The sequence below is a fragment of the Passer montanus genome, unplaced genomic scaffold (genome assembly GCF_014805655.1).
Source record: "Passer montanus isolate IOZ18808 unplaced genomic scaffold, ASM1480565v1 scaffold94, whole genome shotgun sequence".
Classification (NCBI taxonomy): domain Eukaryota; kingdom Metazoa; phylum Chordata; class Aves; order Passeriformes; family Passeridae; genus Passer; species Passer montanus.
The window spans coordinates 1,829,325-1,844,442 of record NW_024374812.1 but is presented as its reverse complement, the minus strand read 5'-3'; the positions used below and the strand labels follow the sequence as shown (position 1 = coordinate 1,844,442).

Below are 15,118 nucleotides of genomic sequence, written 5' to 3'. Positions count from 1 at the left end.
ATGATATTGTCCTAATGCCTCTTATACACTGAGAGAAGCAGACCAACAACCACCTCTCCATAAGCCTGTCCCAGTGTCTGACCACCCTCTCAGTGAAGGGATGCTTCCTAATGTCCACTATAAATCTCCCTGGCTCAGCTTTGAACTATTAATGTCATGGGTGAAATAGCACAACTGGGCATTGCTGTAGCAGGATCCACTGGTGTTTCCAAGGGTAAAGATGAGCACAGGTGGCTGTTGTTTGCGCTGCTATTTTTGAACACCTGTACAAGGCTGTGGCTGCAGAGACGAGGGTGTGCTGGCACCTGTGCGGAGCCCAGACACCTGTGTACGCCCACACCTCTCTGCTGCACGGAGATCCAGCTGTGTCTCCCAAAAATCCCCTGGGTTTTTGCACTCACACCAGACCTGAAGCCCTTTCCTGTTGCCCTCCTGGTGCTGAAGGGGAAGGAAAAGGTGGTCATGGCCTCTCAGGCAGCCCACACAACACCAGCCCTGGAGGTGTTTAAGGGAAGACTGGACATGCCATGAGGGAAATGGTCTGGCTCAAAAGGTGGTGATTGGTTCATAGGTTGGACTTAACAGTCTCAGAGGTCTTTTCCAACAGAACTCATTGTGTCATTCACAGAACCACAACATTGTTAGGGTTAGAAGGTTAGGAGGGACCTCAAGATAACACCCCTGCCCAGGTAGGATCACCTGGAGCAGGTGACACACGAACGGTTTGGAATGTCTCCAGAGAGGGACAATGCACAAAATCCCCGGGCAGCCCGTTCCAGTGCTCTATCACCCTCAACGTAAATAAGTTCTTACTCATGTCTAGGTGGAACTTGTTGTGTTTCATTTTACAGCCACTTCTCCTCGTCCTGGCGCTGGGCACCACTGTGAAGAGCCTGGCACCATCCTCCCGGCTCCCGCCCTTGAGATATTCACACGCACTAATCCCTGGCGATCGGGTGAGGGGCACGGCGGGGGCGGGAGGAAGCGGCGGCAGCCCCGCCTCGCCCCGGCTCCTCCCCGCGCCCTGGGAGGCGCCGCCGCCCCCGCCTCCATCTGCGGGGCGGCCGCTGTGGCGGAACCGGCTCCTCCCCGGCGCGGGCGGCGCCATTTTACCCCCCCTCCCTCAGCGGCCGTGGCGGCGGTGGCGGGCGGGGGGAACAGCACGAAGCCGTCGCCGCTTTTCCGTCCCCCTCGTTTCTCGCCTCGGTCCAGGCAGCGCGTGGAGGGGAAGGACCGAGGTTCAGTGCCTGCCCCTCGCTTTCCCCTCTCGGCTGTCCGCACACGGGGTGGGGGGACCGGGCACCACAAGCTGCTCCCACCTTCCTTCCATCCTTCCTCCCCTGCACATCTCAGCCTCCTCATCCATCTATCCATCCATCCCCAGGGGTGAGCCTTTGAGTGAGTCACCAGAGAGAGCACGCAATTAGAGAGTGTGTTGCTATTAATTAACTTAGTGAGGCTGCTCGTTGTTGGGGCCTTCAGGAGCATTAACGGGGCGGTTCCTGCCCGCGGTACCTGCGGGGCGGGGGCGCGGGGGGCCCGGGGGCGCGGCGTTTTCTGGTGGACTCTGCCCCGTCCTGTTCGTTTTGTCGTCTTGCAGCTAATCTAGGAGGTGTTCCTAGGACTTCTTTTTAAATATACTTTTTTTTTTTTTTTTTTTAAATACTCTTTAAAATTATGTGACAGGGGCCAAGCTTTGGCCTGCAGTGCACTGTGTACTGCTGGGTGTTGTTAATTTCTTCGTGTCACTGAGGTTGTGAAATGTGACTAGCTTGTAAATTTCATCTGGAGGAAATGGATTTTATTTATTTTGCCTGAACAGGTGGGGTGATTCCCTAACTGGAGCCTGTGATATTTCTTATTATGTATCCTGTGCGTTTGGCTGCTCATTCTTGATGAGAAATTTTGGATGCATACATTGGTGCCATAATTTAATGGTATTCCTGATATGCCAGAATGTTCTCATAAGATCTATAGTGTTTCTTATAGAAAGTACTAGTCCTTACAGAAGTTACTGGTAAATGTTAAAAGCCTAGGACTAGACAGTCCAGAAGAATATTTCTCTGTGTTAGTTATAAGTGATTTTTCCACTTTAGAGTATTTTTATACTTTCTGTTTACCGATCAACTGCTTCGAAGTTTCTAGAAATTATACAAATGATGATTTGCAGTCAATGACTGCAAAGCACATATACATGCAAAATATACATTACTGTGTTTGTCAAATGGGAGCAGGAACCTGGTATTGCAGACAGTGCAAGTTTGCTGTATGGCATTAGTGTTAGTGATTTATTATGAGACACTTGATTTCCTACAAGTGAATCTGTTTCAAGATTTGCCGCCGTGTTGGTGTTTTGCTAAATTTTTCTTTTGAAGTCTTTTATGTAACTCCCACATCAATCTCTTTCTTGGTACGGGCCTTGCTTTCCCTTTGGCTTAGGGCAGCAGTGCTTACTTGGCAGGGTGCAGTGCAGCCACCCTCTCTCCCTTTTTGCATATCTTTCTTCACTGTTGGCCAGATCCAAGTGGTGTGGAAGGCAGTGTCAGTCCTTTTGTTAACTCTGGTGGATTTTACACAGGCTCCTATTTGCATGTTACTAATATACAAATCATATTTGGTTTTAGTTTGGTTCTATTTTATCCTGTGTATTGTTGCTCTGTAGGTGGGAATGTTGATGACCAGAAGTAGGATTTCCAACTGTAACAGGATAAAATTAAGTTTTTTTTTGAAAGCCCCATCTCTGCTTGTGGAAGTTTAAAAAAGTTGGTTTTCTTTTCTGTTAGATAAAGAGGTTCTTAGTTATGGTGATTCTGAAGAAACACTTGAGGTCTAACCAGCATATATTGAAACTGCAGGAGGAAAAGCTCAAAGTTGTGTCTCTGAGAAGTAGACAAGAAATCCCTTTAGTAGCATTTAACTTTTGATTTTCAAATCTATGGATCTGAAGACATTTCTTATGGTTTTACAGGATTCTGTGGCCTTTAGAGCCTCTGACTGTCATAATCAGCTGAATTACTCTCCTGGGCTCAGTTCTGGGTAGCACAGAACGGAGCTGTTTGAGGGTTGATTAGTCAATTAGTAACTTGTCAGCATAAGCAAGCTGTAATTTAGCAAGCTACAAGTGTTTTAAGAATTGCCTACGTAGAGCAGCATTGTTCAGGTCGTGGGTGCTGTTCTGCTGTGGTGCCCTGGAGCAGTGAGACCAGCTAGACAGTGTCTTTCTAGGTCATCACTGCAAGGGTGTTCTGAGGCACGAGGCCAAACCCAGGCAGCCTAATTATACCGTAGAAAATAACTGAGTTAATGCTCTTGTTGCAGTTGTGAAATACCCAAATGTGTAGATACATAAGCATGGAAGGGAAAGGAAATTAGTTAGGCCTATGTTCTCATGGAACCATGCAGTGGTGACTCAGTTACAAGCTTATCTGGAGCTGATCAAAAGAATCTGCCTGTCAAAGGTACTGAAAATGGTATTGATTTGATCTGCTATCTGTGTTTCAGGTACTTGGCATTTGTAGTGCTACGTGGAGTCGTTATTAATTTTAAGTAATCTTAGTAAGTGTTCTTTTGCAAGCTGTCACAGGTGAAATTTCTATTTATAAATAATCTTTGGCTTTTCTCTACCCCGTGTTTTGCATATGTTTGAAGTATCGTGTTTGATTACAATCAGACTTTCACAGAGTCAGCTGCAAAGTTTCTAGTTCACACAGCTCCTTAAGCCATCACAGAAGTACAGTAATGGAAAAAAGGGGCCAGGAGCTTGTTTGGAAGATGTGATTTCCCATAGACTTCTGCTGAAATGTAGGTTTTGTTACCTGAAATGTCACTCAAACATATGATTTTTAAAAGCACTTAACAATGAAGAGCTCTATTGATAATTCTTCTGATTAAGCCCAGTAGTGAGGTATACCTGGGAGAAATGTTCAGTTTTGAGTAAACAAGAATGCATTTTAGCAGGACCTTACTGGATATCATGTGTGACTAGGAGATCTTTGGAAGGGGTTGGGTGGCCTCAGTATTACTGACACGTTGTTAGACCAACTTCTAAAGATCTAATTTTCATGCTTTGACCTTATATTAAAGCCATGGCTGTTTTTCCTGTAGTTTTACTTGAATTAGATGTTGAATAGATGAACAACAATGGGAGTAAATGTTTTCTCCTCCAGAGAATTTATACGTACGGTGGCAAGCATTGATTTCTGCAACAGGAACAGCCCCATAACAAGAATTGGAAATTGCAAAAAATAATCTTAGCTATAGATTTGGCTGCTCATTCTTGATGAGGAATTTTGGATACATATGTTGATGCCATAACTTGATCATATTCCTGATATGCTAGAATGTTCAATTAAGGTCAGGGTGGAACTATATTATGAAATGATTTTAATTGTATATCGCATAGTGAATCAAACACAGCTCAGGGTGATATGAGAGGAGAAGGGTCGATGTAATCAGTGTGATAGGTTGGGAAGATGCCATTTTGAAAGGAGGTGAAGGTTTAGACAGAAAAGTTATACCAAGGAAAATACAGTTTAAAGGTAATGATAATTTGGTTATGCTTTGCAGAAAATCCACCTCTGTTAGTAAACCCTTAATTTTTAATTTACTTTAAATGGAACTAGAGACAGACGGGAACCCATGCTCACTAAAGGAGTTGCTTGCTGGCCAATGAACAGTAAAATATATTGACAGGGCTAACCTGACCTCTGCATATTAATACAGGAATGCTTTACTTGTCAGAAAAAGCAAAATACTGAGCAAGTCATAATTGGGCCTTGTTCATCCTTGCATGCTGAAATCAAGTATGCAAATCCTTGATGCCTTGGAAGCTTTATTATCGCCAGACCTGTGAGCACACCTTGTGTTTTCTTCACTGAAATGGCCAGTGGTTCCCATGGGGAGGTCACGACCACTGAATTGCATCTCTGTACAATTATTAAATCATTCATATAGAAGGTTTGCAACACCAGTGTATTAAGAAAAAACAACTGCTAGTTGAAATAAATTCAGGGTTATAGGAGTCAGATTCTGGAAGCTGTGAGAACTTGGCTGTTAGTTTCAGGTTTTTTGGTCTTTACACTGTTTTGTTAAAGCATTTTTAGGAAGGAAGGAAAAAGTCATTTGTGCTTAATTTGCAGTGCTATTAACTGCCAATGTGTCACAAAGCTCTGCAAAAAAGTGTGCACATTCGGTTCAGAGGGAGGTGGGTGTATATATTAGATTCATTTTGCCTGCTTCCTTGTTAAAAACAAATGTATCACTTCTGGAGAAGGACAGAGCTCTGATGAGACTGGAGCTGGAAACTCTGAGAAGTGTTTGTAAACACCTCCAGATGGGAAGGCAGAGCTCTCATGTAAAATTCTTCTCTGTATTTCCCAGTCTCAAATAAAACAGTCACATGTGTGCATTAGTATTCTTTCAGCAGTCCAGACCATTCTGTGGTCTGGTTCAGAAGAAGTTTTAAGTAACTGTCATGTCTAACATGGGGATGGACAAATAGTAGCTTCAAATATGAGGACATGCAGAGTCATTTTGAGTAAAGCACAGCAGTTATTGCACACAGTGGAGTCAGAAGGTTTTATTTTAATCTGAGTTTGCTTTACTGACTCTCCTTTCCTTGCTAAGTCAGTGAGAAAGTTGTGCTTGTTTACTGCTTTCATGTAAGGTCTTCAGTAAAAGTAATGCACAAAGACACGAAGACGGATTATTTTATCGTCAGGAATGTTGAACAGGACAGTTGTAAAGATAAAATCATTAGGATATGTGTTATTCTTTGGATGAAAACCTGCGCCTACCTGTATTAGAAGATTTGTTTTACCTGTTGCTGTCAGCCATGCATGTTTGTTCTCTAACTTCTACATGGGAATGAATGACTTAATTGCCTTTTAAATGGACAGGGGAAATTATGTTCAGTTGTATTCCTTGTATTTGTGTGGGCTTTCCAAGCATGTTCTGTTCCAAGAGAGTGTCATGGTTAAAGATGAGATGGTTATTTTTCTGGGTGGTGAAAGCTGGGCTGTGCATTGACAGCTATGAGATGAATTTTTCTTTCTGGTATTCAGTTTAAAATAAAACTACCCTAAGAATCTGGTCTATCAAGTAATAAATGGAAGCAGCAGCAGCAGATGTAACGTGTTATCCTTAGAATGAATAGTGTATGCATTCTGCTTTGTGGTACTTTGTTAATTAATTAAAAATGAAAGAAAGCTGAGATTGCCGCCCGAGCTTTGAACAATGTTCTTGTGTGCAGACCTGGTGCAGATGTGTCCCTGCCTGCCCACAGATTGCTTCTAATCCTGTATTTGGTCTGACTGTTCCCTGAAAGTTTGTGTCTTTACTTTATCTGCTTGGCTTTTAAAGGTGCTGTGCTTAGAGTGTATGAAAGTTATTCATCCTGTTTCCTGTAAGCAAAAACATTTCTTAATTGTTGCCCATACAGCTGGTAGTTTTTGACCTGAATGGGTTAGAGGATGATAAAGTAATTTCATTCTATACTATCAGTCATTATTTTGTTGAAAATCCTAGATCACACATGCCCTGTGCTTATCTGAGACCCTTTCTGGTTCCAGCCTGCTTGAACAGCTCAGGAGTACTTAAGGGCTTCACACTTAGTGTTTTAATTTTCAGTTAATTTGTGCTACTGGGACAGTGGATAACAAGTGGATAACAAGCAAAATCGTATATGTGATCTTGCATTTGGTTATGGGGTATTGTTTTTTTTTAAACGTTCTCTTATTTTTTATAAGAGTTTTGAGCATACACTTAGCCAATCTTGCATGTGTTCAGCAGGGTTATGGTGTGTTTTTGTTTTTTAAAAGAAGTGCAGTAACAAAAATCTGTATTTCCTATAGTTAATTAAGTTCTTACATCTCCAGTCCTACAAGCTGACCTCTTGCCAGCTGGTGAGGCCACGAAATACTCAGTGGTAACAGACTAGTTAATTGAATTACTCTGAAGTAGAGGGTGTGGAAGCAAAAGCATTAATTTTGATTTTGTGTTAATTCATAGTTATATTGGCTTTTCTTTCCTTCCTGTTTTGTTTGAGTTTATATAAATGAAAATTTTTCAGTCTTTAAGTTTTTGCATGGTTTCGGGTTATATGCAAAATGTATTTATGAAAAGAAAAGATAATGTGATAACCATGTTAGATGTATGCTTGATGAACTAAATCATTGTAATGGTAACTTCTACTCTGTGTTATTCAGTGTAAAAAATTTTGCAGGGATGCTGCTTTTTTTTGTAATCCTGCACCTTCTTTAGCCTACAGACATCAGAGAGAATCTCTGCAAATCCACATTTGTTTTAAACTGACCCAGTGCAAACTTAGGTATTTTTTTTCCTTGTGGAAACTGTATTACTATTAACTTTTGCTCTTTCTGAGTGAGTCTAGATCAGCTGTCAGACTGTCTGTTAGAGGACTGATCTGTAGTGACTGGATGCATCTTTCTCCTTGATCTTCGTGTGACATTTCAGTAATGGGGATTGGTGAAGGTGTCTGAGAGTGTCTCAAAAGCCTTGACTGAGTCTCTGTTGTTCAACCTGGAGAAGGGGAGACCTCACAGCACCTTCCAGTATCTAAAGGAGCTCCTAGAGAGTTGGAGAGGGTGTGCAGTGCTGGGACAAAGGGGGATGGTTTGAAGCTGAAACAGGGAGGTTAAGATAGAAAAAGAGAAGTTCTTTATTATAAGGATGGTGAGGCTTTGGAACAGAGGAGTGGTTTCAGACCTGTCTCTGGAAGTGTTCAAGGCCAACTTGGATGGGGTCCTCAGCAACCTGGTGTGGTGGAAGGTGTCCCTGTACATGGCAGGGGGTTGGAATGAGATGAGTTGTAAGATACTACAGAATGGTGAGAAAGTATGATTTTATATGTTATTCATATGTTGATATAGTATAGGATATTGCCTAAATGTATAACCCTTACATCATGTTTTAGGAGCAATGGAATTCCAATTTTTATGTCTCTCAGCTGGATCTTGAATAAATATATGGGTTATACAGATCACTTATTGATTGCAGATAAGTTAGTGTAAGTTAATATTGCTTGATAATTTCAGAGTGAATATTAATATGAAGGAGGGTTTTGAAACAGAAATCTACCCAGGTATCTCACTATGGTGAGAGGGATGGGCCTAAACCTGATGAGAAATGACTTAAAATTTGTTTCCCTCAACTGATAACTTTTGTTCTGCTGATTCATATGGAACAAGTGTTTTCTGTTATGACTCTTCAATGTAAAAGACATAGAGATTACAGCAGATGCTTTTAAACATTTATATTAGTGATTATGTATACCTTTGAATGTGTGTATTTTACTATACATTTGGTTGCAATGTTTTACTTAGGAGAAGAGAATTTATAAAAGCTGGGCCTACTTGGATAGGAACTCAAAATTACCAGTCCAAATAGCGTTAATCAGAAGTTGTCTGCTTGCTAGAGTTCATGATTAAAATGTAGCACATTGAAATAATCTGTGACTTTATCTGAACATCTGAATTCATTTTATAGAATATGGCAAACAGCTGCATTTCAGTTTGGAGCTAAAACAAATACAGTATATCGACCCATTGAAGATCACTGTAGGCTTTTCAGTTCCATGATAGCTGTACTTACTGAAGAAAATTTATTTGAGAGTGCTTCTGCTTTTGAATTATCTTTTATTTTATTTTATTTTTTTTAATGTCCGGAAGAAAGGAAATAGAACATACGGAGGATGGGACTTTGATGTGTAAAGAAGTTAATTATCTAAACCATCAAACAAAATGTGGGCTGTGGAAGTAATTATTGTAAAGGGTCTGATGAAGCCTGACAAGCTGTTGGTTTTTTATGTCAAGAAAATGCTGTACACCTGCTTGATTTGAAAGTTAAATAGTTTGGTTGCAATAGGAGGACCCAAGTTTGTAGTGAAGCAGTAGCTGATAAGTTTTCACCTCTCAAACCACTGAGATGTAAAGCCCTTCAAATTTTTTTAATTGAACTGTTCTTGTCCGCTTGGAGGGCAGGAACCTAAGAAAGGATTTGATCTAGAATAGGACATGCATGAATCACAGGTCTTATGCTCTGATGAGGCAGCTGTGGAATTGGGCCCCATGGTTTTTTGGGAATTCTGGGAGAATGTTTCATAAATGAGCAGAACAGAACCTCATGGATAAAGCACAATCTCTGTCGTGGATGTTAAAAAAAATAGTTACATGTTTCAAGTGATGTATTGCTTTTAAAAAGCTCTAAATTAAAAAGAAAAAAAAACAAACCAAAAGCAAAAACCTCCTTAAATCTTTGAATGTTATTCACTTTTTGAATGTATACACTGTTAATTCTCTATTTAGGAATATTAGTACTGTGGTATTGGCTATAAAAATATAGCTACTAAAATTAATCCTAATGAGTCCCAACAAAATGATGAACAGTAAAATACATATATATTTCTAAATCTTTAGGCTGTTTCTGCTATGGTGGGTACAAAGGCAGCTTCCTCTTAACTCACTTCCATAGGTATCTGGAGCTTTCCTATAAATACTGGCACCTTTCTTTGTTAAAGAGGGTTTTTACTTGTTTTTTATTTTTTAAATTCACTAATTTGACTGTTTAGGTTAGATGACTGGTAACTGCTGATTATGGCAGGATCCTAACAACACTTTAGTCTTGTGTGTAACTACTCATGTGATTAAAATCAGACTTGAGTGGGAGTAAACTTGTGATTCAAGTTACACATGTGCGTAAGTGCTTGCAGGATGGGGACCTAAATTAGAATCTGCCTGAAGACGAACTGAAGTCTGATAATCTACATGAAAGCATTAATAAAAAAACTTATGACACCAAGTTGGGTGGGGTAGGGAGGCTGTACAAAGGGATCTGGAAGGGCTGGATTAATTGACCAAGGCCAGTTTTATGAGGTTCAGCAAGTTCAAGTGCTGGATGCTGTACTTAAGTCACAATAACCTGGTGCAGTGCTGCACACTGGGGCAGAGTGGCTGAAAAGCTGCTCAGTGGGAAAGGACCTGGGAGTGCTGGTCAACAGCAGCTGAACCTGAGCCAGCTGTGCCCAGGTGGGCAAGAAGGCCAAAGGCACCTGGGCTGTACCAGCCATGGTGTGGCAGCAGGGCCAGGGCAGGGACTGTCCCCTGTGCTGGGCACTGCTGAGGCCACCTCAAGGGCTGTGTCCACTTCTGGGCCCCTCAGTTCAGGAAGGACATTGAGGGGCTGGAGCAGGTCCAGAGAAAGGAACAGAGCTGGGGAAGGCTCTGGTGCACAGGTCTGATGAGGAGCAGCTGAGGGAGCTGGGAAAGGGGCTCAGCCTGGAGAAAAGGAGGCTCGGGGGGACCTTCTGGATCTCCACAACTCCCTGACAGGAGGAGACAGCCAGGTGGGGTTGTGCTTTTCTCTTGTGTGCAAAGCTGTAGGAGAAGAGGAAACAGCCTCAAATTGTGCCAAGGGAGGTTCAGATAGTGGGAAAAACTTCTTTACAGAAAGGGTCGTCAAACATTGGAACGGGCTGCCCAAGGAAGTGGTGGAGTGGATTTCTATTCTAGAGAACAATCTTACCCTTGGAGTTTTGAAATGGAGAGAGACAGGATCTCTTACAGCACAGCAAGCTATAGCAGTATAAAGCTTTTATGGTTGCTACTAATAGTGCAAGAAATGAGCAGTATAACTCAACTGTTACTAGTGACAACTGTTACTAGAAGGCTAAGAAATATAGTGAGAATATATCTTGTTTATCTGGCGATTTACACAGTATGCAGTTTTGTATTAATTTTTTGAAGGGAAAAATGAGACTCCCTTGTCCATATTAATGGAGTTTTCCATAATAAAAATTTTAAATTATTTTTAAAAAATTAAATAGCTAAAAGCTTGCATATTATTAAAGAGGAAAATGTAGATTTATAATTACTTCACAGAATATAAGGAAAATTAGATTTGCTTTGGAGTTCTTGAATAAGATATTTATATAGAAAAGCTGTAAAATACTTTGTGTAAAGATAGTACCTTCAGTGCTGTGAGTATTGTGATGGTGGTCAGGTCTCACTCTTTCTAATGCATTTCTGTTTTAAGAATTTAAGTTGTGTGTGTGAAGGGAGTGTTTTATAAAGGAACTTTCTGATCTCTGTGCTCATAAAGTTTTAGCTGGCTTTTTGTGAGAATCTCTTTTACTTCTGTTGGCCTTGTTGGAGATCGTGTGGATGTGATTTACTGGTGCTTAGGATATGCAGGAATATAAGAGGATGGTTGGGCAGCAGCGATTCTGGTGTCTGTGAATACCATCTATTCCTGAATAGTGGTGTTTTTATCTTAATGCTTTTCCACTGCTACTTATTAGGATACCTCTGAATGGTTATTTTAGAAATAGTACATGTTTCCAATACTTTGGTTACAGTAAACATCAACTCAGCTATTGCCTCACCTCTTGCTTCTTTTTTTGCATGCAGAACCTTTACCTTCCATGTCACTCCAAATACCTTTTCTTCCTTTTAAATATCTAGTGTGAAGCATATATGTGCTCTCTTGGAAATTAAATACAAGTATTGTAAGTGCTGTTATTTCTTTGTTTACCCAGATGAGCAGCACTGTGGCCAGCCCGATGTCAGCAGTTGCCTCTTCGAGCAGTGGAAGAAAATCAACAAGCTTTACACTTGAATTGCAGAGTATGATGTGAGTAGTCAGTCAAACTATCTGGCAGTATCTGCATTGTGTATTCATCTTTTAGCTGTTTTCTTAGAATGTGTGAGTAAGGGTGATGGAGGAAAGAAGAGCAGGTGTTAGTGATGGAGCTGTTAGTGTTTTACTTCTGATTTGTAAAACATGCAGAGATGACTTGGGTAAATAAAACCCACATCCTGTATTGAAATGACAGTAAATGCTGCTGAGTAAAGAAATGTGGTTTTGATATTTACTTTAGAAGTCTTTAGAGTCCTGTATTTCTCAGCCCCTCATCAAAGAAAGCTAAGCTTCCAGTTGTTGTAGATATGTTTTTAAATAAATACTTTTTATTAACATCCTTCAGTGCTAATACAGAGAGATAAACTGCTGAGATCATAATATTGCTGATGAAATTGTGATATGGAATGCTTGTAAATAACTGGGGTTTGCCAGACAGGAAGCAAATTTGTTAAAAAAATAAGTTATTCTTTTAAATGAATGCTGGATTCTCAGAAACACAGGTTCAAGCTGTGATATTATATGATTTTGTAATTTGGTGGTGAGAGTAAAAGCTGTGCTGCTTCTAGTCAGGTGTTGTAGGTTTGTCTTTACTGTTGTATAACAATTTCTCACCTGATTTACTGCATGGGCAGTAGATGCATAAGGAGTTACTTGTCTCCATTTAAATTCTACAAAGAGTTCCCTTTGCAAAAGTGAAATATGCAATTTGTTTTCAGTTAAGTGCCCTTATGAGATCACTAGATTGTTGTCAGATGGATAATGAGATACCTTCCACTGAGAGTACTTTTCAGTATAATGTAAATAAGAGTGTTTCTTTGTGCATTGAATCTTCTAATATAGAGGAGTACATTTGTGACAGACCCGGTGTTCTACTGTATTGAGTTCTCTTTGGATAGAACAATATTACTGCTCTCTCTTCTTCAAGAGAATTCTGTTTGCTATTCGTTCACATCTATTAAGGTCATCTATTCTGAAAAATAAAACTGTTGTTCTTGGTTGAGAAAAATAACTGTAACTGTATTTAAAAAACAAAACTTCAGAGTCAAATCCTGTACATCAGTTTGGATCAGTATCTGGGGAGCCTGCATTTTATTGGATTCTGGACTTCCTGATAAAGTGTTTTGAAACTCCCCTTCCCCGCCAGTGTACACACAATTCTGTCAGAATGTAGAAGTTATTGTTGGCCATATAAATGGAAGGAATAGATATTTTCCTTTTGCTTCAGAACTGGTGCAGTTATCCTTTGAAAGCTGTGCAAACAGATCATCTGTGCTCCAGAGTAACATATTTCACAGCTTCATTAAACTAGTAGGAACTGAGGAAATTCCTTGACTGCAATGAGCACATTGAAACTTAAATTTTTATTGTTTGCTGTGGAAAAAAAAGGAGACTTTTAAAAATGATAGAGTGCCAGGGATGAACCATGCCGAAAAAAAAAAGACAACTGTTTCCTTTGGCCAGGGCCATAAAATAAAGTTATGCCTTTAAAAGAACTTTCTCTGCTCTGACAGAAGCTGACATTTTTTATAAACGATGTGATTTAGGAAGTTACGGATTCTCCTGTTTAGGCGATTTATAACAAATTCTTGCTGACATCTTAAGATCCTGGGAAATAGCTAAGACTGGAGCAATGCAGTGCAAAAAAGGTAACGTCTTCTTAAAGAAAAGAAAATGGAGGCTATCTCTGCCTAATTTCTTATTGTCAAGAGAAGGGTCACCTATTTGCTGTAGATTTCATGGAGTAATATGAAGAGTAACTTCAACTGGCCCTGCCTTTTTCAACAAAACATGTGCAGCAAGAAGATGAACTTTTGAGAAATAAGTCATATAGAGACATTAAGTGCTAATCCACAATGTCATGTAGTAGTTTGTGTTGCTTTTAAAAATGGGCTGTTGGATTTCAGGGATTTAAAAGGCAGAGAGTGTATTTTTGGAGGAAAATATCAAATCCTGTTCTAATCCAGTGGCAAGATCTGGAAATCTCTGGATAAGAATATCTCATGTCTGAAGGTGATATCTTTGATTAGTGAGTAATTTGCAGCACGGAAGTGTTGAGCCAGTGTTTGATTCCATGGAATGTTTAAATTTACATGTAACATTAAGCTTGTGAGTAATCACACTTAAGGTGAGGAGGTTATTCATATGCTACATCTGTTACATACACTACACCTATTTTTGAACCATGGCATTGTAAGGGAATGAACTGAATCCTGTTGTAGAATTGTGTTTTTATGATAAGCTCAGAAGGGTTTTTCTGATTTATTTGAGAAGGCAAGAAGTATATAGGAGTCTTGAAATCATAAAATACTGCAAAAAAAGCTGTCTCAAAATGTGTACAAGTTTTTCAGTGTATACATAGATACTTTACTAATGAAATTATTCTGGTTTTCCATTAAGAATATATAAGATATGTCCTTGGATTTGAAGAATTTTTTGTGTTTGTTGAGAAAAGAATCTGATGCCTAAATAGTACTGTGTAATTGGTGATACTGTATGTGCTGATTACCTTGAGAAGAATGCTTCTTAATCAGATTGTCAAGGATCATCCAAACACAAGTCAATTTGCAGTGCACTACCTTTTGCGTAGTTACATTTGCTTTTAATTGTTTAGCCCTTGGAATTACTTTATGTTTATGTATTAATTAGTCTCTTTACTAATTTAAAAGAGAAAAGGTGCTGTGTAGAGCTTGCTTCAACTTCTACGTTCTTTATTTGTACTTGGATTTTTTATTATGGTACCACAGAGTGTACAGCAGTAGGTGTTAATAATTTTAAAAAAGAGTTTTCAGCACATCTAGTGCATTTTGCTGAGGTGTGTTTTACTAACTTTGGCTGATCTACCGCCTGTTTCCAAGCTAACTGCTCGTGTTAGGTGGGTTGCACTTAAATTACAGCTGCCCAATAGATTCACAACCATGCTGATTTCACCGTAGCCATTAAAATTCATAATTTGGTAGAGATCATCTATTTTCTAGTATAAGCGCTACTTGCAGAGTGAATTTCTGGAACCTGTGACAGTCTAAAGACTTAAGTTGAGCAATTTGCAGCTACACAAGGAGGTTTTTAATTCCCCTCAGTAAAATGCCTTGACTTCTCAAAGCTATCTTAGGTATTTACAAAAATTTTAATTACTGTGATCTGAAGTTTCTTAATTAGATCTTGTGGTATGCGTCATACCAAAAATCAATTTTTGATGGTATAGGGTTATAAGGATACATTTTAATGGTGAAAGTATTGAGGAAAGCAGTGTTTTAATTTGGTTTATGTCTTTCTGGTTATTGACTGTATTTGCAGAAGGGAATATTAAAACAATAATATGCATTGCTATGATATCAAATTACTGCTCCTAATTGATTGTGTCTTTCCAGACAGTGAACATGTGTTCAGGTATTTCAGATGCAGTTCCTACTCATCTTCCTCCAGCTTGTAGCTTACACTCACCTCTGTTACACTTCTGTGTTGT

General features: G+C 39.8%; 1 protein-coding gene across 2 annotated transcripts in view; it reads left to right on the top strand.

The window, feature by feature from the left end:
* The first annotated feature begins 1,107 nt into the window (after window positions 1–1,107).
* SUPT3H (SPT3 homolog, SAGA and STAGA complex component) overlaps window positions 1,108–15,118 on the top strand; it is a 256,562-nt gene continuing 242,551 nt past the window's right edge. The window contains exons 1-2 of one of the 2 annotated variants that reach the window (XM_039696034.1): window positions 1,108–1,238; window positions 11,552–11,646. In XM_039696034.1, coding sequence (XP_039551968.1) covers window positions 11,552–11,646 — 95 coding nt within the window. In that variant the 5' untranslated portion in view covers window positions 1,108–1,238. Of the gene's footprint in view, window positions 1,387–11,551; window positions 11,647–15,118 lie in introns of both variants that reach the window. The other variant, XM_039696035.1, reaches the window with a different exon arrangement.